General features: G+C 41.3%; 1 protein-coding gene across 1 annotated transcript in view; it reads right to left on the reverse strand.

The window, feature by feature from the left end:
• Positions 1 to 13,578: 13,578 nt before the first annotated feature.
• LOC123992653 (G protein-activated inward rectifier potassium channel 4-like) overlaps positions 13,579 to 18,381 on the reverse strand; it is a 36,645-nt gene continuing 31,842 nt past the window's right edge. Inside the window, exon 4 of the mRNA XM_046293984.1 lies at positions 13,579 to 15,520. Coding sequence (XP_046149940.1) covers positions 15,162 to 15,520 — 359 coding nt within the window. The 3' untranslated portion in view covers positions 13,579 to 15,161. The remainder of the gene's footprint in view (positions 15,521 to 18,381) is intronic.

Genomic DNA, 18,381 nt, shown 5'->3' on the forward strand with positions numbered 1-18,381 from the left:
GGTATGAAACTCCATTGAACATAAAGGGACAATTTTAGTCCTATAGTTGTCAGAGTCTGCGAACTTGTTCAGAATATCTGTAACCCTAAATGCTAAGAAAAATAACGCAGGAGTATGGATATGTGCCCCAATACAGCGTTGTAAGTAGACAAGATATTCCGCGTAATAAAATAACTAATGGGGTGTGTTTTGCCTTGCGCGGAATCTATCAAACTTAATGTTGCATTTTAAATTAAATATATTCTATTTATGAGGGACGATAGGTGTTGTTTTGTACAGGTGAGCAGAAAAGTGTGTAATGTTAAACTCCTGCAGTAGTGAGGAGTGTGAGTCAGTAGGAGGAAAAACTGTTTAGTCATCCAGTTATGCTGTAGTGAGAGTGAGGACAGAATACTGCTTGTGTTCTACACTGTGTTTTAGTGTGTAGGTGGATGTGGGGAACACATAGTCAAGGTGAAGAACTCTAGTAAACAAATAATAGAAGAAAGAAAATGTGGCTCAAATGTAATTTGGTCCCTACAGTTATTCAATACCAATAAGTAGCAAATTGCAAAGTAGGCAGTCCATATTATTTTATCTTTAAAACTGGCCAAGAAAATGGTACCTCAGGGCATACCAGCTGGGCAAACACTGGTTGAATCAATGTTGTTTCCACGTCTTTTCAATGAAATTACGTTGAACCAACATGGGAGATGTTGAATTGACATCTGTGCCTAGTTGGTATTTTGTCAGCCAGTTATTCAAGTGTTCTTGAATAGTTATTCACAACCATTTTGGACACAGTGGACATTATTCTACTGTAGAGGCCATACTACAGGTAGTTCTACTGGCTCAGTCGTACTGTATACGGTAGGTGGTGGTGGGGGGGGGGGGTCTGATGTTTATGAATCACATCTTAAATAGCCCAGAACCATTTGTCGGCCTTTTGAAGTCTGTATATCAGATTCGGCTGAACAAGGAGGCTGCATCCTAGTTTTAATATTGGTATAGAAAACTGTCTATGCGCAGAATCAAGCCCTGAAGAAGCTCAGAACTTTGTTACAACAAAGTATCTTTTGACGATAGAACTTCAAGACACAACTAACTGAGGCCTCCACTTGTAGCCATTGTTTGGACCTATTGATTTACCATTGATGTAGGTTTTCTCTCTTTGAACAGAACCCTCTCTCCCTCTTGAATCACCAGAGGCCTAAATGAATGCTAGAACATTGGTCGCCAGGATTAGGTACAGTATTTGTATCTACCCTCTTAATAATTGCATAATGGTGCAAGTTAGACACATGTTCATTATAGTAATACTGAGAGGTGATGTATGGCTCGCTACCTTGACTCGATCTTCCAGAGACGCACAGGGCCTGTTGCATTTATTCACATAATAATATAGTCAGATTGATGAATGTAGTTTATTATTATATTCAATATAATTCTACACAACTACAAATGTACACAAATCAAAACCGGAAAGAAAGCAGCAGCTCCTGTTTTATTTTCCATAGTTTTAATGCAAATCAAAATGGGAAAGAAAGCAGCAGCTCCTGTTTTATTTTCCATAGTTTTAATGCAAATCAAAATGGGAAAGAAAGCAGCAGCTCCTGTTTTATTTTCCATAGTTTTAATGCAAATCAAAAAGGGAAAGAAAGCAGCAGCTCCTGTTTTATTTTCCATAGTTTTAATGCAAATCAAAATGGGAAAGAAAGCAGCAGCTCCTGTTTTATTTTCCATAGTTTTAATGCAAATCAAAATGGGAAAGAAAGCAGCAGCTCCTGTTTTATTTTCCCTAGTTTTAATGCAAATCAAAACCGGAAAGTAAGCAGCAGCTCCTGTTTTATTTTCCCTAGTTTTAATGCAGATCAAAAGTGTAGCTGAACTAGTCCATTGACTACAAGAACAAACAAAAAAAGTCAACTTTTCATTTTTTTTGTTTTATCCTCATTTGAATGTTCCTTCACTAAAGATGTCCAAATCATTAGGGAGATGTAATAATTTCTCCCATAACCATCTGGATGCCCTTTTCCTTAACTGCATGTTATGAGACTGAAAAGCTCCAAGAGAGAAGGTACCATCAGACGGCTCTTTATTGTTTCCTGTCTAAGGAACACAAATAGTCAGCGAAAGGATCACTCAAACTCTGCAGACATAAACTACATACATTATGATTCAAAATGTAATTATTTGTGTTCAAGGCAGAATGGGACGCATTTCACTACCCATAAGCACCTCATATATCTTCTAGTGTAGTTAGTAATGCCTAGCTAATGTAAGTCCCAACCACATCAATAATGTTCCAGACTCAAGATTAATCTAAATAAACTCATAATCTGTCTTTCAGAGTTTGAGCTCATGCTCAGTAAAGCACTATAAAAGCCCCAGAGCCCAAGAAAAGTTTGCTGTTTATGATAAATATCCTCCATCGCCCCAAAATGTATCTAATTCTCAAGTCTGAGTCAGAAAATGAAACACCACCCGCACCAAAAAGATGTCAACCCTGTCATTAGGATTATATTCCCACCGAAACAGAACAAGAAGTCCTTCTCGCATGAAAAACATCATCTCACATCGCCTTTGACCTCAGTGGCCGATATCCCTACCTGTGGGTTGACTGTAGAGCTTGTTGTTCCAAATATAATCTTGTTCCTGGGGATGTGCAGTCATGTAGCACAGCAGGTGACCCTCACCTCTCAAAAACTCTGTAGGAGATGGTTCCCGCTGCTAGGAGAAGGGGGCTGTGTCATCCCATCAAATCCCATAGCCCTGACGCATAAAAGAGTCTCTCGCGTCTCTGGCCCCGAGGTGAAGTCAAAGGCCTGTCTGATGGAAAGATGATCACATAACACCAGTGTATGTGATCATCTCTCCATCAGATGCACCTCAACACTTGGAGGAGAACAAAGAAACCAGGGGCTCAAAGCGTCAAATCAAACACATTCACGTGACATCTACACAGCCTTTACATCAGCCAGATCTGTGAGGGCAGTTGGAGGAAGGGAATGATCTGATTGCTATGGGTGGATGCAGTGACCTAAAGTGATTCAAGCTTTGTGATGCTCTTGTCTCTGGTTTTGGTCTAAATAAAACAAGCCTCATTGTAGGAGGTTATGTGGATGACTGTAGATATTTATACTGAACAAAAAAATAATTGCAACATGTAAAGTGTTGGTCCCATGTTTCATGAGCTAAAATAAAAGATTCCAGAAATGTTCCCTACGCACAGGCTTTATTTCTCCCAAATCTTTTGCACAAATTTGTTTACATACCTGCTAGTAAGCATTTCTCCTTTGCCAAGATAATCAATGCACCTGACAGGTGTGGCATACCAAGTAGCTGATTAAACAGCACGATCATTACACAGGTGCACCTTGTGCTGGGGACAATAAAAGGCCACTCTAAAATACCCAATTTTGTCACACAACACAATGCCACAGATGTCTCAAGTTTTGAGGCAAATGGCATGCTGACTGCAGGAATGTTCATCAGAGCTGTTGCCAGAGAATTTAATGTTCATTTCTCTACCATAAGCCACCTCCAATGTGGTTTTAGAGAAATTGGCAGTACGTCCAACCGGCCTCACAACCGCAGACCACTTGTGCCAGCCTAGGACCTCCACACCCAGAGAAATTACTAACCTAAGGAGTATTTCTGTCTGTAAAAACAGCCCTTTTGTGGGGAAAAACTTATTCTGATTGGCTTGGCCTGGCTCCGCAGTGGGTGGGCCTATGCCCGCCCAACCCACCCATGGCTATGCACCTGCACACTCATGTGAAATCCATTGATTAGGCCCTTATGACATTATTTAAATTGACTGATTTCTTTATATGAACTGTAACTCAGTAAAATAATTGAAATTGTTTCATGTCGCGTTTATATTTTTGTTCAGTATAGTTCAGAGAAAAAATAACACAAGACAGTATGTCTACTAATTCAAAATAAATACATTTACAGGTACATGCTATCTCTAAAAGTGGAGTGTGTGTGTGTTCAGTAGTGCGTGGGTGTTGTTCAGTAGGGTCAGAGATAGAGTGGGCTCAGTTCATTGTTTTGGAACAAATGCCAAGTGAATTCCTCCCACTTGCTTTTCCCTAAGTTAAAATATCTTGCTTAAACAGGATGTTCTGTTCTGGTTACTTTTATTTATTTTCTTATTTTTTGGGGCGGGGCTTACACATGATTTCTAAAACTATTGCTCCTTTTCTCTAGACTCTACACACAAAACCCCAAAACACGTGCACAACATGCAAAACGTCGCACATCTCTTGCAAAACCAAACACTTCATTCAAACCTATTTTAACTCTTCTCAAAATTGTGTTTTTACATCAAAACTCTGCACACAAACAAACACCAACTACACACAGATGTGACAAATCTAAAACACTAACACTATCTAAAATACTATCTTGTGTCTTTTGCATGTGCAGTGTGTAGTGGAGTCCATGGCAGTTGCCATAGCACTCACACGTATAGCCCTGGCATGCCCCCTCGTCTATGTCACCACAGACTTCCTCCTTGTCCTTGTCCCCCTCTTGCTCACTCCTCTTCCTCTAACTCTCTCTCCAAAATTGGCCTCCATTGTTGTCCAAACCAAGAAAGCCAACCTGAAGCCTATTTATAGTGCTCAAGCTCTGATTTCTAAGTGAAGAAATGAGCTATAAGTGTTTTGACACGTGAGCACTGGGTGTAGGTAATCACTGGGTGTAGGTACTCACTGGGTGTAGGTAATCACTGGGTGTAGGTAATCACTGGGTGTAGGTAATCAGTAAATGAGAGTGGCATTTGGTATGGCAGTGTTTTCCAAACGAAAAACAAGACCTGTTAGTTTTGAAAAATGTATCTAATGTAGAGAACTGTGTTTAGTGTTTTGCAAAAAGTGTGTTTTACAATTGCAAACTGAGTGTAAAGCAGATAATGTGCTTGCAGTTTTGCAGACTTGGTCTGAAGATGAGGTACATGAGTTAATGGGTATGAGTATGCCTCAAGTACCACTTTTATTGTGTAAGCGATTGTAAAAAAAAACTATAATACTGCAGATAGATTGTAGCTTACATCAATGTACAGTGCCTTGCGAAAGTATTCGGCCCCCTTGAAATTTGCGACCTTTTGCCACATTTCAGGCTTCAAACATAAAGATATAAAACTGTATTTTTTTGTGAAGAATCAACAACAAGTGGGACACAATTATAAAGTGGAACGACATTTATTGGATATTTCAAACTTTTTTAACAAATCAAAAACTGAAAAATTGGCAAAATTATTCAGCCCCCTTAAGTTAATACTTTGTAGTGACACCTTTTGCTGTGATTACAGCTGTAAGTCGCTTGGGGTATGTCTCTATCAGTTTTGCACATCGAGAGACTGAAATATTTTCCCATTCCTCCTTGCAAAACAGGTCACTGAGGTTGGATGGAGAGCATTTGTGAACGCAGTTTTCAGTTCTTTCCACAGATTCTCGATTGGATTCAGGTCTGGACTTTGACTTGGCCATTCTAACACCTGGATGTGTTTCTTTTTTAACCATTCCATTGTAGATTTTGCTTTATGTTTTGGATCATTGTCTTGTTGGAAGACAAATCTCCATCCCAGTCTCAGGTCTTTTGCAGATTCCATCAGGTTTTCTTCCAGAATGGTCCTGTATTTGGCTCCATCCATCTTCCCATCAATTTGAACCATCTTCCCTGTCCCTGCTGAAGAAAAGCAGGCCCAAACCATGATGCTGCCACCACAATGTTTGACAGTGGGGATGGTGTGTTCAGGGTGATGAGCTGTGTTGCTTTTACGCCAAACATAACGTTTTGCATTGTTGCCAAAAAGTTCAATTTTGGTTTCATCTGACCAGAGCACCTTCTTCCACATGTTTGGTGTGTCTCCCAGGTGGCTTGTGGCAAACTTTAAACAACACTTTTTATGGATATCTTTAAGAAATGGCTTTTGTCTTGCCACTCTTCCATAAAGGCCAGATTTGTGCAATATACGACTGATTGTTGTCCTATGGACAGAGTCTCCCACCTCAGCTGTAGATCTCTGCATTTCATCCAGAGTGATCATTATTATTATTTGACCATGCTGGTCATTTATGAACATTTGAACATCTTGGTCATGTTCTGTTATAATCTCTACCCGGCACAGCCAGAAGAGGACTGGCCACCCCACATAGCCCGGTTCCTCTCTAGGTTTCTTCCTAGGTTTTGGCCTTTCTAGGGAGTTTTTCCTAGCCACCGTGCTTTTACACCTGCATTGTTTGCTGTTTGGGGTTTTAGGCTGGGTTTCTGTACAGCACTTTGAGATATCAGCTGATGTACGAAGGGCTATATAAATAAATTTGATTTGATTTGATTTGATCATGGGCCTCTTGGCTGCATCTCTGATCAGTCTTCTCCTTGTATGAGCTGAAAGTTTAGAGGGACGGCCAGGTCTTGGTAGATTTGCAGTGGTCTGATACTCCATCCATTTCAATATTATCGCTTGCACAGTGCTCCTTGGGATGTTTAAAGCTTGGGAAATCTTTTTGTATCCAAATCCGGCTTTAAACTTCTTCACAACAGTATCTCGGACCTGCCTGGTGTGTTCCTTGATCTTCATGATGCTCTCTGCGCTTTTAACGGACCTCTGAGACTATCACAGTGCAGGTGCATTTATACGGAGACTTGATTACACACAGGTGGATTGTATTTATCATCATTAGTCATTTAGGTCAACATTGGATCATTCAGAGATCCTCACTGAACTTCTGGAGAGAGTTTGCTGCACTGAAAGTAAAGGGGCTGAATAATTTTGCACGCCCAATTTTTCAGTTTTTGATTTGTTAAAAAAGTTTGAAATATCCAATAAATGTCGTTCCACTTCATGATTATGTCCCACTTGTTGTTGATTCTTCACAAAAAAATACAGTTTTATATCTTTATGTTTGAAGCCTGAAATGTGGCAAAAGGTCACAAAGTTCAAGGGGGCCGAATACTTTCGCAAGGCACTGTAATTGTCGGCATAATTTCCAATACACCATATATATTTTTGTAAATATATACGTATTTATATGTGTATATATATATATATACACACATATCTTTAAAAAATATATTTTCCTTCATTACTTTGGCTACATGTTTGTTAATGGACATTGCACTTATATTCTTAATGAGCATGCGTCATTGAAAGGTAAGAGATTCTCCATTGCCATGGATGGCCCTGGTAAGAACAGTAGCCCTTTAGTCCACGTAATGTATACTAACTGTACTGTATAGGCACATTCATCAGTCCTAGAGAGTTTTGCCTTTTTTCTACAGTGAGTGTGTCCACAAGCACACACACGCAGGCACACATGCTCGCATGCATGCATGCACATATGCAGACCATCTGGCTGGTGGTTTTACAGACATATTCAATCAATCCCTATCCCAAATTGCTGTCCCCACACACTTCAAGAAGGCCACCATTGTTTCTGTTCCCAAGAAAGCTAAGGTAACTGAACTAAATGACTATCGCCCCTTGTCACTCACTTCTATCATCATGAAGTGCTTTGAGAGACTAGTCAAGGATCATATCACCTCCACCCTGCCGGTTACCCTACACCCACTCCAATTTACTTACTGCCCCAATAGGTCCACAGATGATGCAATCTACATCACACTACACACTTCCCTATCCCATCTGGACAAGAGGAATACCTATGTAAGAATGCTGTTCAAATCAAATCAAATCAATCAAATCAAATCAAATTTTATTTGTCACATACACATGGTTAGCAGATGTTAATGCGAGTGTAGCGAAATGCTTGTGCTTCTAGTTCCGACAATGCAGTGATAACCAACAAGTAATCTAACTAACAATTCCAAAAAAAACTACTGTCTTATACACAGTGTAAGGGGATAAGGAACATGTACATAAGGATATATGAATGAGTGATGGTACAGAGCAGCATACAGTAGATGGTATCGAGTACAGTATATACATATGAGATGAGTGTGTAGACAAAGTAAACAAAGTGGCATAGTTAAAGTGGCTAGTGATACATGTGTTACATAAGGATGCAGTCGATGTTGTAGAGTACAGTATATACATATGCATATGAGATGAATAATGTAGGGTAAGTAACATTATATAAGGTAGCATTGTTTAAAGTGGCTAGTGATATATTTACATCATTTCCATCAATTCCCATTATTAAAATGGCTGGAGTTGGGTCAGTGTCAATGACAGTGTGTTGGCAGCAGCCACTCAATGTTAGTGGTGGCTTTTTAACAGTCTGATGGCCTTGAGATAGAAGCTGTTTTTCAGTCTCTCGGTCCCAGCTTTGATGCACCTGTACTGACCTCGCCTTCTGGATGATAGCGGGGTGAACAGGCAGTGGTTCGGGTGGTTGATGTCCTTGATGATCTTTATGGCCTTCCTGTAACAACGGGTGGTGTAGGTGTCCTGGAGGGCAGGTAGTTTGCCCCCGGTGATGCGTTGTGCAGTCCTCACTACCCTCTGGAGTGCCTTACGGTTGAGGGCGGAGCAGTTGCCGTACCAGGCGGTGATACAGCCCGCCAGGATGCTCTCGATTGTGCATCTGTAGAAGTTTGTGAGTGCTTTTGGTGACAAGCCGAATTTTTTCAGCCTCCTGAGGTTGAATAGGCGCTGCTGCGCCTTCTTCACGACGCTGTCAGTGTGAGTGGACCAATTCAGTTTGTCTGTGATGTGTGATGTGTATGTGATTGACTACAGCTCAGCATTCAACACCATAGTAACCTCCTAACTCATCATTAAGCTTGAGACCCCGGGTCCGACCCCGCGCTGTGCAAATGGGTCCTGGACTTCCTGACGGGCCGCCCCCAGGTGGTGAAGGTAGGAAACAACATCTCCACTACGCTGATCCTCAACACAAGTGTGCGTTCTCAGCCCTCTCCTGTACTCCCTGTTCACCCACTACTGCGTAGCCATGCACGTCTCTAACTCAATCATCAAGTTTGCAGACGACACTACAGTGGTAGGCTTGATTACCAACAACAATGAGAAAGCCTTCAGGGAGGATGTGAGGGCCCTCAGAGTGTGGTGTCAGGAAAATAACCTCTCACTCAATGTCAGCAAAACAAAATAGATGATCGTGGATTTCAGGACAGCAGTGGAGAAGGTGGACATTTTTAATTCCTCTGTGTACATTTCACCGACAAACTGAAAACGGTCCATGCACACAGACAGTGTGGTGAAGAAGCCGCAACAGTGCCTCTTCAATCTCAAGAGGCTGAAAAAATGTGGCTTGTCACCGAAAACTCTCACTAACTTTTACAGGTGCACAATTGAGAGCTTCCTGTCGGGCTGGTATGGCAACTGCACCACCCACTACCACAGGACTCTCCAGAGGGTGGTGCGATCTGCACAACGCATCACCGAGGGCAAACCACCTCCCCTCCAGGACACCTACAACACCCGATGTCACAGGGAGGCAAAAAAGATAATCAAGGACAATAACCACCCGATCCACTACCTGTTCACCCTACTTCCATCTGGGAGGCGAGGTCAGCACAGGTGCATCAGAGCTGGGACAGAGAGATTGAAAACAGCTTCTAGAGGCGGCTGCCTACCTACAGACTTGATATCATTGGCCACTTTAATACAGGGAACACTAGTCACTTTAATAAGGCCACTTTAAGAATGGTTACATATCTCACATTACTCATCTCATATTTATATACTGTATCCTTCACTATCTTTTGCATTTTAACCGCTCTGTCACTGCTCATCCATATATTTTATACTTATATATTCTCATCCCATTCCTTTACTAGATTGTGTGTATTAGGGTTTTGTTGTGGAATGTATTAGATATTAGGTTTTGTTGTGGAATTGTAAGATATTGCCTGTTAGATACTGCTGCACTGTCAGATCTACAAGCACATTTAGCTACACTAGAAATAACATCTGCTAACCATGTGTATGTGACCAATAAAATTTTATTTTATTTTAATTGATGAACACTCATGAATTTTCAGGACTTTTTGGGGAGTAAAAATGATTTCCAATTCAAAATCCTATTTTCCTTAACCCCAAACCCCAAACCCCTAAACCAAACCCTAACTCCTAACCTTAACCCCAAACCCCAAACCCCTAAACCTAACCCTAACCCTAACTCCTAACCCCTAAACCTAACCCTAACTCCTAACCTTAACCCCAAACCCCTAAACCTAATTCTAACTCCTAACCTTAACCCCAAACCCCTAAACCTAATCCTAACTCCTAACCTTAACCCCAAACCCCTAAACTTAACCCCAACTCCTAACCTTAACCCCAAACCCTAAAAAAAAGTATTGTTTTCCGGCCTTGTCAGGACTCTGAAAATGGAAAACACGCACACGCACACGCACGCACGCACGCACGCACGCACACACACACACACACACACACACACACACACACACACACACACACACACACACACACACACACACACACACACACACACACACACACACACACACACACACACACACACACACACACACACACACACACACACACACACACACACACACACAGTTTCATATAAATAGTAATTCATAATTTCATGAAACCTTTATTTCTGTCATCATTTCAGGCTATTTATAGTCATATTGGAGCCAGTAGATATTTGATGTTCAGGGTTCTGATTTAAAAACCCATGAACGGCCTTGGCAATGAACTGTCACGTTTTTCTATGGCACCCAAGTCTCAACCACAACTGCATTTTTCCAAACTCAAACACACACTTTGAGGTGGCAGGTACAGTAGTCTAGAGAGGTTAGAGCGTGGGACTTGTGACTGAAAGGTTGCCCCCCCCCTTAAAAGATTTAGATGCACTATTGTAAAGTGACTGTTCCACTGGATGTCATAAGGTGAATGCACCAATTTGTAAGTCGCTCTGGATAAGAGCGTCTGCTAAATGACTTAAATGTAAATGTATGTAAATGCATAACATTCTCTATGCGGATGTTTGCTATTGCTGGAAGCTTGATCTGATTGTGCTAGCCTTTGCTTTGAACCCAAGCAGAAAGATGATTATGGCAGTGACTTTTGTGGCGGGTTATTTCTCTGTTCCCGGTTAATAGCTGCGACATCTTCATAATCGTTTGGCAGGCTGTTTCAGGGGGAACCACATCCAAATGAATCTCCTTACGAATCTCCTAATACACTGAGGAAGCTGACTCAGAGATGGTGTTTTGCTGCTGGGTGGTGAGTATAGCTATTAATGTTACCGGGGATTCTTACTCATAAATCATTTGGATAGGCAGCAGTGAAAAGCTGGAAATCATATAGCCAGGATTTGGCTCCTTTCCCTGGTAACCTATGACATTATGTTTTTGGTCAATACCGATTTGCACAGGAAAACTGAATCACCCACACAGTTCTTGGTAGTCATCCAAGGAATTGTGGTTTAATACACGCTGTATGTACAGTACAGCCTTGGATCTCTATTTCTTGTTTGTATCAGTATTCCCTACCAGCTGCCTGTGCTGAGTAGTGTGTTTGTGCCCAGAGCTTCTGTGCAAGATGAGATTGTTCCACACCAATGTGGTGTGCCAAATGGTTGCTTATGTCTGTTACTCATGATTCGATGCACCTCTAATCCAGTTGTCAGGTAGCATGTGTAAAACTGTTTTGCAGAGCCTTGGGTGAAACCAGGCCTTGCTCAAGCAGAACCTTCATTTAAACTTTTGCAAGGCACTGTAGTGTTCCTCCCCCGTGGTGTTTTACCCAATTTTGTTGCATTACAACCTGTAATTTAAATGGATTTTTATTTGTATTTCATGCAATGGATATACACAAAATAATGCAAATTGGTGAAGTGAAATGAAAAAAAGAACTTGTTTTAGAAAAAAAAAGAAGAAAAAAAATGAAAAGTGGTGTGTGCATATGTATTCACCCCCTTTTCTATGAAACCCCTAAATAACATCTGGTGCATCCAATTACCTTCAGAAGTCACATAATTAGTTAAATAAAGTCCACTTCTGTCCAATCTAAGTGTCACATGATCTCAGTATGTACACACCTGTTCTGAAAGTCCCCATTGTCTGCAACACCACTAAGCAAGGGGAACCACCAAGCAAGTGGCACCATGAAGACCAAGGAGCTCTCCAAACAGGGCAGGGACAAAGTTGTGAAGAAGTACAGATCAGGGTTGAGTTATAAAAAAAATACCCCATCAAGCACCATTAAATCCATTATTAAAAAATGGAAAGAATATGGCACCACAACAAACCTGCCAGGAGTGGGCTGCCCACCAAAACTCACGGACCAGGTAAGGAGGGAATTCATCAGAGAGGCAACAAAGAGACCAAAGATAACCCTGAAGGAACTGCAAAGCTCCACAGTGGAGATTGGAGTATCTGTCCATAGGACCACTATAAGCCGTACATTCCACAGAGTTGGGCTTTACGGAAGAGTGGCCAGAAAAAAAGCCATTGCTTAAAGAAAAAAATAAGCAAACACTTTTGGTGTTCGCCAAAAGGCATGTACGAGACTCACCAAACATATGGAAGAAGGTACTCTGGTCAGATGAGACTAGAATTGAGCTTTTTAGCCATCAAGGAAAATGCTATGTGTGGCACAAACTCAACACCTCTGATCACCCTGAGAATACCATCCCTGTGGGGATGTTTTTCATCGGCAGGGACTGGGAAATTGGTCCGAATTGAAGGAATGATGGATGGCGCTAAATACAGGGCACTTCTTGAGGGAAACCTATTTCAGTCTTCCAGAGATTTGAGACTGGGATGGAGGTTCACCTTCCAGCAGGACAATGACCCTAAGCCTACTGCTAAAGCAACACTTGAGTGGTTTAAGAGGAAACATTTAAATGTCTTGGAATGGCCTAGTCCAAGCCCAGACCTCAATCCAATTGAGAATCTGTGGTATGACTTAAAGATTGCTGTACACCAGCAGAACCCATCCAACTTGAAGGAGCTGGAGCAGTCTTGCTTTGAAGAATGGACAAAAATCCAAGTGGCTAAATGTGCCAAGCTTATAGAGACATACCCCAAGAGACTTGCAGCTGTAATTGCTGCATAAGGTGGTTCTACAAAGTATTGGCTTTGTGAATAGTTATGCACACTCAAGTTCATATTTTTTGTCTTATTTCTTGTTTGTTTCACAATAAAAAAACATGTTGCATCTTCAAAGTGGTAGGCATATTGTGTAAATCAAATGATACAACCCCCCCCACAAAAAAAATACATTTTAATTGCAGGTTGTAAGGCATCAAAATAGGAAAAATGCCAAGGTAGCTCAGTTGGTAGAGCATGGCGCTTGTAACGCCAGGGTAGTGGGTTCAATCCCCGGGACCACCCATATGTAGAATGTATGCACACATGACTGTAAGTCGCTTTGGATAAAAGCGTCTCCTAAAGCCTTACATATATTATTATTATTATATTATGAATAGTTTCACAAGCCACTGTAGCGCTCTCTCTCTGTGAGGGGAATAACTCCTAACCACACATACTTAATGAGGACTAAATTAACACACTAACAAACGCACACACACGTGTGCACGGACAGGGACACAGATACCCACATAAACATGCACACAAGCATGCAAACACACACACATGGTTCTCTAACAGAAACATACTGTAATGTGCTTTTGGCCATATTAGGTTTATTCCCATGAGAACACACAGAAAACAGATGACATTCCAGCTATGGGAGCAGTTTTTTTCTCTAATGATAAATGATCTTTATGTAAATGGCATAAATATGATGCTACAATGTCACAGTGAAATAAAATACATTGTTGGGACAAGTGTCCAGAAAAATGCAAATAAATGTTATAGAAGGGGGAGAAGGGTTAACGTTTAAGAGATTTGTCATCTTAGCTATCATCAACGTATTGGTTGTCAATATCTGTAAAAAAAAATGTTAATTGTAGTTTGCATGCCTAGAAAATACCCTGTATTATTAGCAGTGTATTAAACTTGCTATGTCGAGGGGACAGTTCATTATCATGCAAGCTCTGTCACACACATCCTCAAAATACAACTGTAAAAAATGTGACACACAGTACAAGTGACAGGGTTATACACTCTCTCAAGCCGAGACAACAGGAGCTAGCTGGGTCCAGACCAGGACTATGGGTAGGATAGTCTGGACATCTGCAAAAGTTGTGTACTCTAATAATAGTTTTATTGTTTTTGGATATAAAGAGAACTAACCAAAGGTTAAAGAAGAGGAATAGCACTAATAGCTTGTATTATGTCACAGTGCAGGGAAGAAACACTCATGAGCGTAGACATCATTATAAACCTGCTTGTATCATCAGAAGCCTATACATAACACCACGCACTAAAATATGCACCAGGAGGGGGGACAGGGATGGAGGAAAGGGGGGCATATCAGGGTCACAGGACTTGTGCTTATGTATCATGAGTATCAAAATGAGGTACTGCCCGTTCCTCTGGTTCCAATACTGAGAAAATCTCTGGGCCCTGTGTTTTGCTCTAATATATTCCTCACACGTAATGTGATTAATCATGACAGTGGAAACGCAAGGGTGATTGGACAAAATGCGAAACAGAGTTGACCGTACCCAATACAAAGAGAGAGCTTGATCTATAGCTACGAGCTGCACTGAGCTGAGCTCCACTTCCTGCCTACAGGAATGAAGGAGGGTTAAAGCGCGGCTGTGTACATATTGCCTTCAATTAAGAGTTTCCGTAGTGGAGTAATAACAAAGCGTGATGGGATTGAAGATAATGATCTGGTCGGCACATATTCTGTCATTGTGTTAGGAGCAGCAGGGAGCAACATGGGGAGATATTAGCCAAGAGATGGAATCAATACTCGATCAGCAGAATCAACAACCTCTAAAATTAGGTTATTGGATCATTTGTAAGATGTGATATTCATTCATCATGGCTACCTGTTCCACACCAGGTTACAGTATATCACTTGAGCTATTACTAGTGTAATGGAAATATATGTGGTCGCCTCAAATATATAAAGACAATACGACCAATCTGGAGTAAGTATGTGTGTGTGTGTGTCTGTGTGTATTTGTGTCTACAAAACAAATATATACTATATATACTATAGACACTAGAGAAGTATTGCATGGGGCGGGGGATCTTTGATCTCCAAGCAATGCAATGGATCAAGCTGGCCATTGACTAAATTAAGCATAGTCTTTAGTAACTTTGTCTCTGGTTTGGCTTATCTGAAGTAGTCAGTCCAGTCCGGGCTGGTCTTTCAGAGCTGCAGCTGAGCCGTTGATCTCCCCCTTCTCCCCCTCCTCCCCCTTGTCCACCTCTTTGGAGAGAGGGTTGTGGGTGGATATGGGCTCCAGGGTGTAGGGTTTGGGGAGCTCGGGCGTCAGCAGAGAGAGCGTGGGGAGCAGTTGGCCCTCTCGTAGCGTAGCGGCTAGCTCTTTAGCACTGCACGACGGTGTGTTGGTCTCGTAGATGTCGTGGAAGCTGTTGTAGTCCACCTCATAGAAGCCCTTCTCCAGAGAAAGGACTGGGGTGAAACGCCAGCCCCACAACACCTCTTTGTCCAGATAAGAGCTCCGTGCCTGGCAGGTCATCCCTGTTAACACACACACACACACACACACACACACACACACACACACACACACACACACACACACACACACACACACACACACACACACACACACACACACACACACACACACACACACACACACACACACACACACACACACACACACACACACACACACACACACACACACACACACACACACACACACACAGAGAGAGAGAGAGAAGATGAGAGCCAGAAGGAGGGAGGAATAGTAAATTATTCACAAAGAAGGCTCAACTTCAGAGTCAATAACGGTCTGAGGTCATAGAGCATCAGTGACAATAAGGTTCGAGGAGCATCAGTAGTGAGAGGTCCAAGAAGATGTACTCCATCTGGGATTCTCTGTGTGTCTACACCAATGTCCATGCCTCTGGATCCTCTGTCTCATAACCTGAATCCAAAGTGTGCTCTACAAAGTATTATAAATTAGATGTCACTAACCATACAGCCCTCGCTGTAGTGTCCAACATAATAAATGGGGAATATCTATCCACATTGAGTATTCAGTTTCAGTTCACATTTCTTGTTTTGTAGATTGTTCATTGTTCATCTTTATTAAAGATTTTTACAAGTAACCACGCTGCGTTTTGGTCCGCCTCTCTTTCCCCTGAAGAAAACTGTTACAAATGCAGGAACTGACGTTTAGGGTCAAAGGCCATGTCAGAGGTCAGGGTCAATATGAATAAAACAATTACCTGTTAGTAAGACAACAAATAACCACATTTACAGTGATCTAACTACAACTCATTTGGTTTGACAATAAAAGCCATTCTTCTCAGTTCCGGTCAATTAGTTGCTCTTTTGCTTGGTAGAGCAGAATACTGGAGGGTCCTCATTGTAATTGACAGCACCCAGCATCCTTGATACATAATCAATTGATCTGCGATGCCAACTGCTTCTTTTGGTAACTAGCATAGGATTTTTATTTATTGGTGAATCACTGAATAAACATCCTTTGGTTTGTTGGCGGAAAACAAAGACCCGCCTATCTGCTGTGATCTACAGCTAAATAACAGCATCTACAGCAGCCTGCTACTCTCCTGCTGTGATTACATCAGGGCATAGTAAATCAATTACTCTGGGTGGGAAGAAGACACAAACACTATCTATTATATGGGAAGAGAGAGAAAGATGTGGTATGATCCTTTTGACTCAGCCTGGTCTCATAGACTAGGCGTAACATAGTAAACATAAACCGGGATACCAAATGAGTACAAATCTGGGACACCAAATTAGTATGATATGTTACGCTTGGTATGGTTCCATAAGACAGATGGCTACTTAAGACAAAAATAAAAGCAGGGTGGTTGGTCGGGGGGGGATTGGTGGGCGTACTACATGAATGTCTAGCAACTCAAAGGTTGCTAACGTTAGCCACCTAGCCACCTAGCTAGAATTCTTAACATAACGTACGTTTTGCAAAATCGTAACATATTGCACGTTTAGTAAATTCATAACATACTATATGTTTAGTAAATTCGTAAGATATAATACGAATTGTGAAATATCATATGAAATGGGTGATGGACAGCCACAAATTAATACATACCATCCAAAAGTAACATATCATACTAAATGGATATCTCGGATTTACTGACAGAATAATATGAAATATTCTGAGACGTGGTTGGTTGACTGCACCCAGTGTTTGTTCATGTTTGAAATTAAGCAACAAATCCACTTTATAATGTACAATATATGTTTTCTATACAATACCAACATCTAGGTTAACATATGCATTACATGTGGGCTCAGTGTGCATTATACAAATGTATTCAGGCTACAGTATATGTGGTTAGATTATCATATAAATGTTACATTTTGTTACATAATACAAAACAGGATTCTATATTTAACACATTCATGAATCAGTTAGTCATTCTGTTTTATGTTTGACACGCTCTTCTTTGAAATCACACAGTGAGCAAGAGGGATATTGGAGAAGAATGTTCAGTAAACAGACAAAATGTATTTATCTCTCTCCCTACCATCCTTCCCTATCATTATACATAGGACTAAGTTTATTCTCTCATTTAAATAAATATTTAAAGGGAAGCATACCCAAGGACATCTTTATATAGATTTCAGCGTTTACACAACAACAAAACTGTCAGTAAATGGAATGAAACAGGAATATTTGGTCTATAAATAAGGTGAAACTGTCTCATCCCCCAACTCTTCAGAGAACATTAAAAACAACAGCAGTGCATATAGGCAACAAGAAACACTGCAGGAAGTTATTTTATGACTCGGGTCTTTGGGCGTAGTAACTCCAAAAGCTACTAATACACAAAAAGAAAACCAGTGCTTATACAGTGGCTTGCAGAAGTATTCACCCCCCATGGCAACCTGGAATTAGGCCAAACTGTTCCAGCTCCTTCAAGTTGGATGGGTTCGGCTGGTGTAAGCAATCTTTATGTCGATACCACAGATTCTCAATTGGATGGGCTTTGACTAGACTTTTTCAAGACATTTAAATGTTTCCCCTTAAACCACTCAAGTGTTGCTTTAGCAGTATGCTTATGGTCATTGTCCTGCTGGAAGGTGAACCTCCATACCAGTCTCAAAACTCTGGAAGACTGAAACAGGTTTCCCTCAAGAAGTGCCCTGTATTTAGCGCCATCAATCATTCCTTCAATTCTGACCAGTTTCCCAGTCCCTGCCGATGAAAAACATCCCCACAGCATGATGCTGCCACCACCATGCTTCACTGTGGGGAGAGTATTCTCTGGGTGATGAGAGGTGTTGGGTTTGCGCCAGACATAGAGTATCTTCTTCCATATGTTTGGGGAGTCTCGCACATGCCTTTTGGAGAACACCAAACGTGTTTGCTTATT

This window comes from Oncorhynchus gorbuscha, linkage group LG13, assembly GCF_021184085.1.
Source record: "Oncorhynchus gorbuscha isolate QuinsamMale2020 ecotype Even-year linkage group LG13, OgorEven_v1.0, whole genome shotgun sequence".
Classification (NCBI taxonomy): domain Eukaryota; kingdom Metazoa; phylum Chordata; class Actinopteri; order Salmoniformes; family Salmonidae; genus Oncorhynchus; species Oncorhynchus gorbuscha.